Genomic DNA, 8,347 nt, shown 5'->3' with positions numbered 1-8,347 from the left:
AATGCGAATATCATACAGTTCCTGGTGTGTTCTATATCATTATATGATGAGTTTCCCGCTGGTTAATACTACTTTCTTTGTCAAATTAGCTGTAATAAATTTATCCAAACATAAAAAATATCGTATGTTATATATTAAATAGAAACGAATACTCAACAAAATAGTTAGACAAGAAAGAATATGTAAATGTAAAATCCAGGCACATGCATAGCGTCGAACTAATACGGTACATGTTGTGTTGTATAGTTAGGCGCATCATTGTTGCTTGGAAAAGGAGAAAAACTACAAACTTTAATATTCTTCCAAGACTAAATGTATCAAAACAATCATTTGATAGGGCCACAACACGTAAATTGTTACGGATGACATCCTCCGCAGACTCCAAATCTAATGCGAGCGGGCGGGAAAAAAACAAGGCGGGCCGAAAAAACAATGTCTACACATTTTCAAATGTTGGCTCAATCATTGTGAAAAAGGTTTTGATACAGTGGAACATCACATATACACAGCCAACATCACATATCACTGCATCAAAGTGAAAAAAATCATTAGATCAGGGCCTTTTCTTGTCTCCTCTCTTCATAGTTATCTGCCATTCATGTTCCAGCATGGCAACAGGTATCTTTGTCCATTCTTTATCTTTCCATGTCTTTATCTTTCGGCATGTTGACCACTGTCAGAAGGCAACAAAATTTCTTTTTTTTCCAAAACCAGGCGAAAATTAATGCGCGCGCTGAAGTCATCAATAAAAATTACTTGCTGTGGCCTAAACGGGAAATACTAATATTTGCAAACCCAGTATGGCGTTATGGTGGGTAGGCTCCGTCTCGGCTCCTGGTCGTTTGTACACTCAAAGTTGAAGAAAGGCGTGGTTCCTTCCGGTATAGTGTCGTCCCAGAAGTCACTCTTACAGATCGAAAACACCTTAGCATCACCTTTGAAAGAAAGTGAAATACATTAAATACAACGTACTAAAATTTATTAGTCAATTACTAAATCACTGTATACTCTCTATCTAATTAAAGTGTACATAAGCGATATTTCATTTCTGACTCTAAAGTGACCTTCCGTTAAAATTTCAGTGCTTAACTGGGGTTTTAAGAAGTGTAACATGCTATGTTGTAATGTTCAGAGGTCCTGTTACCATACAGAGGGCTTTAAACCTTTCGTTTGTTGACAAATACGTCTAGGTAAGTGGGAATTGTATACGAACAAAGGAGTTTCAATGTTAATATCATTTTTCTAAACCCATGATTATAATTCATATCTTTGTACTAGACAACAGTACAACACGACTGCTTCTGCGTAATGCGAAATGACTTATCAATACGGTTCTGTCAAATATTTCATTGCAGTTTTTTATATCAGATATTTCATTGTCGTTAGTTTCAATGCTTCGAATCCCATTTGTGAAGTTGCAATGATCTGGCCCCATAACTTACAGCGATCGTTGTCCAGGACCATCACCGATTTCGATCCATTTTTGCGGTTGCTAAACAGATTCTGGTATCCGAGGAACGAGTGCAGTGTTCCCATCAGCGGCCAAATCTGTGACAAAAATGCAGTGGACAATTAATTAACACGACAGTGTATGTAAATCTGATCTGTAAACCTAATCATCACATTAATTACATCAGTTGATCATATTATCCACCCAATTCTAGCATCTCCTTATCAAGTATACAAAAGATGAGTTGAATGATTAGGCATAAACCTGGCATTGCAGGTATGACTTTGGCAAGGTGAATTTTAGGTATGTGAGTTTGATAGTTTTAAACTGTCATGTTACTGTAGCCTACACGTACCTCTGTAATGTCCCTAACCTACACGTACCTCTGTAGTGTCCCTAACCTACACGTACCTCTGTAATGTCCCTAACCTACACGTACCTCTGTAGTGTCCCTAACCTACACGTACCTCTGAAGTGTCCCTAACCTACACGTACCTCTGAAGTGTCCCTAACCTACACGTACTTCTGTAGTGTCCCTAACCTACACGTACCCCTGTAGTGTCCCTAACCTACACGTACCTCTGTAGTGTCCCTAACCTACACGTACCTCTGTAGTGTCCCTAACGTACACGTACCTCTGTAGTGTCCCTAACCTACACGTACCTCTGTAGTGTCCCTAACCTACACGTACCTCTGTAGTGTCCCTAACCTACACGTACCTCTGTAGTGTCCCAAACCTACACGTACCTCTGTAGTGTCCCTAACCTACACGTACCTCTGTAGTGTCCCTAACCTACACGTACCTCTGTGGTGTCCCTAACACGAGGTGGGATGTAACAGTTCGGGTTGAAGGTGGGAGGGTAGTCCAGCTCATCCTCCACGGAGATCCTGATTTTGATCTCCCTCTGCACGATAAGAAATATAAACATGAGTCGACTAAACTTCTCTTGGTAAAATAATTATTCAAGGTTTAAGAAGACATTACTGCCCACAGCCCAACACGAAAGGTTGTGGAGTATAGAAGAAAACAACAAAAAAAGCAAACAGTAGGAACCTACAATCCTTTTCGCAATAAAAAATATATTTCAAGTAATAACAGCGTCCAACACCATAATAACTTTACAATGACTATTAAGTGTTAGGACATATACATACGTCGGCCTCATTCGTCATCATCGGTTGGCCTTATTATCATGTTCCTAAATCTACTGAGTCAGAAGTTTTTTTAGAACTTCAGAAGTAAATAGTGTGACTGATTCAATGTAACAATTACATATGTGTATATAATATAACAGCATGAGTTGTCAAATTTTGCAATCGACATTAAAATCTATACAAAAATTAGCAGATTCATCAACGTCACTCGTATTTAAGTTTTTTATTCTCATGGGAAGGACTGATAATAAAGGTTACTAGTTCATAATACATGATATTCTAAACATATAATATTTACAAAAAAAGCTAGGACCTCAAATGGTACGTACCTTTCTCTCAGCTTTATCGTTGGTCACCCTCAGCTCATAGTGAGGCTCAATGTCATAGTTCAGGTACCTCTTCACGATGACGTCACCAGTCTCATTCCCGATTGTGAACCGATCGTCCTAGAAATAAAAAAAAATACTTCTATTTAGCTACATAAAAAAATATTTAACGCCCTCTCAACAATCAAACATTTCAGAAATTTTAAAGAACTGATTTAAGTGTAATATTCACTTCTGTTCCAATCTGCTATTTTCACATTTTGTTAGCCATATGATTAAATTAAAAGGTAAGAACATTACCTTGTTCCCTGATGTAATACGAAACTGTCCGTCACCTTTCCACCACTGCAGGTACAAGGTACGAACACTTGTGATCACGTGACCGGGGTCAACACTCTGAAAAAATAAAGAAAGTTAGTGTATATGTTTATGTATTTGTATATGTATATAAAGGTAGTATAATTACTTAAGTATACAGATAATTGTTTTTGGTGTGTTTGCTGTTGTGTGTGATGCTTGTGTGTTTGTGTACCTGGTTAAAAAACGTATTTGTGGGGAATTCCATAACCACAGAAGGTCAGACGTGGAACGTTAGGTGCTTGACGTTGGCTGGGAGCCAGCAGTAAGTTGACCTGAGGTTCATTGGCTATGAGCCAATCGGACGTTGGGGAACACAGCGTTCACAATAATGAATAAAATTAGCAATTCACAAAATCTCCAATGGAATGGAGGTAAAAATCTCCAATGCTTTTGTTTCATTTCATACTTGACAATGAATGCACCACTGACGTAATGAATCCTATCTAACGCTTTACAACAGCCTAGTGTAATTATAATATTCCAATTAGATCTAATGCAATTAATTCATTGATGTTAAATTGTATATTATCCAACTATTGTTAAAAATAATCTACCGGGAAAAGACTGCTACTTGTCAATTTTTTTTTGTTAGATTCGTCAGGTTGAGGCACTTTTTATAGTCGGGATGAATTCTTAAAAAAATATTTATCACATTGCCTATGATCATATGCAGGTGCACATACGCCATGACGTCATGAAAAAAGAGGAAGTGTTTCAAATGAAGGGATCTCTTTAAAGGAAGCACGAAGATAACAGAACGTACTTACTTGTCTCCTTCATCTCAAAAATATCCTACACGTAGGTTTCACGCAAAGGTACATTTATTTTATAGTTATTCACCATCCATAATTGAATTTATGTATAGTGATATATATGTTATTCTACTTACCTCAGATACTCCGACTTTAAATGACCTTTTATCTGGAAAATTAATAAGGATGAAATGAGTTTTGTTCGACAGATCTTTTTTTTTAATTATCTGTAATGATTGCTTTTCTATAAAAGGAGTAGCCTAATAATAAATAAAATCCCCAATGAAGAGTATTGTCTGATGTTCCAGTTTATATTGAAGTAGCCCTAGTCGATAGTTTTCATCTCGAGAAATGATGGTAGCACTTTACATATGGTTTAATTGCCATGTATAGGTTTACCGGTAAAGTATGTTGAGAAATTTCCTTAGTACAAGTAGGGATTTAAAACGCACGACTAAACAGACGGCATCCACCATCTTTCTTCAGCTAATGACGAGGGCAGTCACGTGACCCGAGGTTGAAAGGTCAGCACAGGTCACGTGACTGGACGAGTGTTTTGTAGATGAGCACGTCGGCAGAACGTACTGCGCATGCGCAGAACTCCGTATTTTCGCGTTTTTCGTTGTTTTTTTTTGTGAACGTTGCATCAAAATTTTGCCTGTTGCAGAGGATATTCTTTCGGACACAACATTTGGAAACTAATGTCGAAATGCTAACCTTATATGAGCGAATACGACCTTATATGAGACATTCTGCCAAAATTCTATGTACAATACATTACGAGTTTCGCGCAGGTGCAGTACATTCTGCCGACGTGCTTTGTAGATGGGGGGTAGAGAAACTTCCTCTCAGTCTGATTGCATTTTTTAATTAATGTTTTTTCCCTGTTCTAAAAGTTTGTTACAGTTACATAAGGGGTTTTCTTTTCATACGAAATCTTAAAAACCCTTGTCCTGCGGGACCCATATATATATGGGTTGTACACATAGTACCATCTACTAGTATATAGTGCACTGTGTATGTACCATTTGGGGGTGTTTCTCATACAACGCTTCACACTGCAGCAAAATGCAACGAATGCGGAAGTAACTACGCCACCGGGGCAAAAAAAAGTCAAGGGTCTGTGACGTGATTACGACTTCAAATTACTTGAAAATATTGTGTAAAAAAGTTTAGCAGGACAAGGGTTTTTACGGATTCAAAAAGTATCACGACTGAAACAAGCTGCCGGGAGGCTTTCAGAACACAAGTCTTAGAGTTATTTGCCATTCGAAAACATTAACAATAGCATGACCAGAACAACTGAACCCTGTGAACTACTTGAGTGTGTCGTCACCACGTCTGGTGATTACATGTTGGAATTAGAAAAAAAAACTGAACCCTGAAGTTTCACCGCTGTACCTTCGAATTTTTTTTCGTCACAACCTACCGAAATGCTTCTCAAGTTACGCTGTTCAAACACACAGAGAAACAAACACACAGACACACACAAACACACACACATGCAGTATGATACATGCTTACATACATGCATACATACATACATATATACATTACGTTACATACATAAGTACACACACAACGTCATCCACAAGTCCTCAAGTTATGCTGTTTAAACACACAGAGAAACACACACCACACACACACACACACACACACACATACAGTATGATACATACATATTAATAAATGCATACATACATAATGTTACATACATAAGTACACAAAACCGGCATCCACAACTCCTCAAGTTATGCTGTTCAAACACACAGAGAAACAAGCACACAGACACACACATACAATATGATGCATACATACATGCATATCTATGCACATAGACAACGTCATGGCCCAGTAAACGTATTACTAACCTCTGTACCGAAAACAACGACAAAAGCAATTGTTTGTACACTGCTACTCAATACCGCCTACGCAATGTAAACACTGGCCTTTCAATAAAGGCTCCTGGATATGCATAAGCTGTTCTACGAAACGCACGCATGAGGAACTAAACCTAGCAACAAAAACAACCAACCTTTGACTCATTTGATAAATCCTATATAGACGCGAACGCGATGTTCTGATACTTTACATTTGTCATATCGTTTAAGGTTTAATCATAAGTAAATGCATTATTTAGAAGGAAATTTTAGATAATTATCCAATAAAACAATTTTTAGAATGTGACCGTGGTTCCTGTTGGTCAAACTTCCTCAGAGGTGAAATTTTAGAGGAGTCATGTGAAGTTAGCCAGAAATTTAGAACAGTTTCGGTTAATTTTCATCTAATTGCTGCTTGTATTTCATTCGTTTTCCTTGTGCGGTGCATGAAAGCCAACACAAGGTCGGATTTCGGCTTTATGGAGTTTGAGTAGCGAAGTATCACTGAACATTCAAGCTCTGCCTTCGCCAATTAACTTAACTGTTTAAGAAATCCACCAAAGTTAATTATGTTAATTATGGAAACCACACAACAATTGCAAAGTCATGTATAATACAGACGCCCCCATACACCCACATGTACCTACACAGGACGAACCAGAATACACCAGGGCGGACGAACTAAGTCTCTCTCAAATTTTACCCTAAACGGAAATATCGCTTTCTGTGTGCAATCTCACTTTCACACGGGTTTTATGTATCTTGGTTTTACATTAAAGTAGTCTTTATAAAGTATTATCCACCAGACGATAGCAGTCTACGACAAACTTACCCCACAGATAGCAGAAAATACAAATGGGTGAAATGTATAAAATTTGGCTACGTACCAGCAAAACACCTACGCGCACACAACACCAACAGAACCGCCAGTGCCTTCATTAGAACTGCCATAGTGGACACTGAAACACCCTGCGATACGGGAACAAGTCCTTCTATCTTCTGCAGGAAGACTAAAACGTTTCTCCTTTTCTTGAAATAAATAAGCTGTTCTATAGACCGAGGGGAAGTGTGACTCTTCAATTGTGATTTTACTTCCTCTTGCGTGTTTCGGACGGGTAAGGGGATTCCCCTTTGTCAACATAGGTATAGTTACAAAGATTTTACGTGGAGACCAAGCTATTTATATTGGTGTGCCAACGTCTAAGGATAGCTGACATTTAGAATATAGTCAATATGCTGCGTATGCAGACTCATTTTTGGTATTTATTTAACTTTTTTTAATAATAGATATGAAATACTACACGGTGTATTCTGTATCGCCCTAGGCACCAGCCTGACCGCGGGTCGGATCACCCGAAGGTCGGAGGGAGATCCAATCCGCGGGAGGGCTGGGACCGAGGGTGATTCGGAATGCACCGTGTAGTATTTTACTTCTGCCATAACGCACCCGAGAAATAGACATTTTAATGTGCCAAAATGAGATCTGTCTAAACAAAAACTGTGACGGCGTTAATTCCAACATCCGAATTAGGTGTTCAAAGTTTTGAAAAGCGAAACGCGTTCGAATTATTCTATTTATGCATTTAGGGTGTCCGGGCCGTACGCGTAAAGAAGCCCAAGCCGTACCGATAGGCCCGCTTTACACACAATAGGCGAAGTCGACTTCTGTTTACACACGGGGCCGCAAAGCGACCTGACACTCCCGCTGTGCCACCCTCCCCCCAAGTCCACTCGGTGGCTCGGTCTTGCCTGACTACTGATACTAGTCGACATCGCCCGTTTACATACGCGAAGCTAGCGAACTCGGCACCCCACTGGCCAATTTAAGTCTGGTTTGGATACGACTTAAGTCGTTTTCATTAAGCTCTCTTTATACCCAAGACGGCTAGCGGGTTTCGAGATGTCTCCGCTGGAGAAGTCTTGGAAACCGTGCATTGACACACACCACCGCATGCTGTCTGTGCCACCCCGCTGAGCCTAAGTGTTCACGGCTGAGTGGTGCTCCGTATTGACCTATTCTACGACATCACCAGATTTTCCTGAAAATAACATACACTAGTGTACTATTCTACGTTAATCTGTAGGATTTAAACCAGTTGGGACTGGATTTCAGTCCTTGTCCAGACACCATTCACTGGGTCTCCAGATTTTCTCCTTGCCCTCCGTCTCCTGTGCAGATAAACAAAAATAAAATAAAAAACGAAAAATAGTCCCCAGATATGAAAATAAAAACAAGATTGCAGTGTACTCAAAAAGAAAATGGAATGTATCATATCCTTGGGCGCAAATTTCAGGCAAACATAACTTTCTAATAAAAAACAGCAGAAAACTATAAAACGCATCGATATCAGAAATATGCGTGATTTTTTTTTTTACATGAACGTGTCTCATTTGTCTGTCCTACTCGTATGGCACTGTTTACAC

At 39.1% G+C, this 8,347-nt stretch overlaps 1 protein-coding gene across 1 annotated transcript in view; it reads right to left on the bottom strand.

The window, feature by feature from the left end:
• The window catches only part of LOC109467180, a 12,335-nt gene extending 5,335 nt beyond the window's left edge, over positions 1 to 7,000 (bottom strand). Inside the window, exons 1-7 of the mRNA XM_019765123.1 lie at positions 6,811 to 7,000; positions 4,181 to 4,212; positions 3,232 to 3,327; positions 2,935 to 3,051; positions 2,254 to 2,355; positions 1,443 to 1,548; positions 796 to 935 (exon numbers count right to left, since the gene is read on the bottom strand). Of these exons, the coding sequence (XP_019620682.1) occupies positions 796 to 935; positions 1,443 to 1,548; positions 2,254 to 2,355; positions 2,935 to 3,051; positions 3,232 to 3,327; positions 4,181 to 4,212; positions 6,811 to 6,874 (657 nt within the window). The 5' untranslated portion in view covers positions 6,875 to 7,000. The remainder of the gene's footprint in view (positions 1 to 795; positions 936 to 1,442; positions 1,549 to 2,253; positions 2,356 to 2,934; positions 3,052 to 3,231; positions 3,328 to 4,180; positions 4,213 to 6,810) is intronic.
• Positions 7,001 to 8,347: the final 1,347 nt, after the last annotated feature.

The sequence above is a fragment of the Branchiostoma belcheri genome, unplaced genomic scaffold (genome assembly GCF_001625305.1).
Source record: "Branchiostoma belcheri isolate BF01 breed outbred unplaced genomic scaffold, Haploidv18h27 scaffold177, whole genome shotgun sequence".
In the NCBI taxonomy this organism is placed as follows: domain Eukaryota; kingdom Metazoa; phylum Chordata; class Leptocardii; order Amphioxiformes; family Branchiostomatidae; genus Branchiostoma; species Branchiostoma belcheri.
The sequence above is the reverse complement of the archived record's forward strand: the minus strand, read 5'-3'. Positions and strand labels throughout refer to the sequence as shown.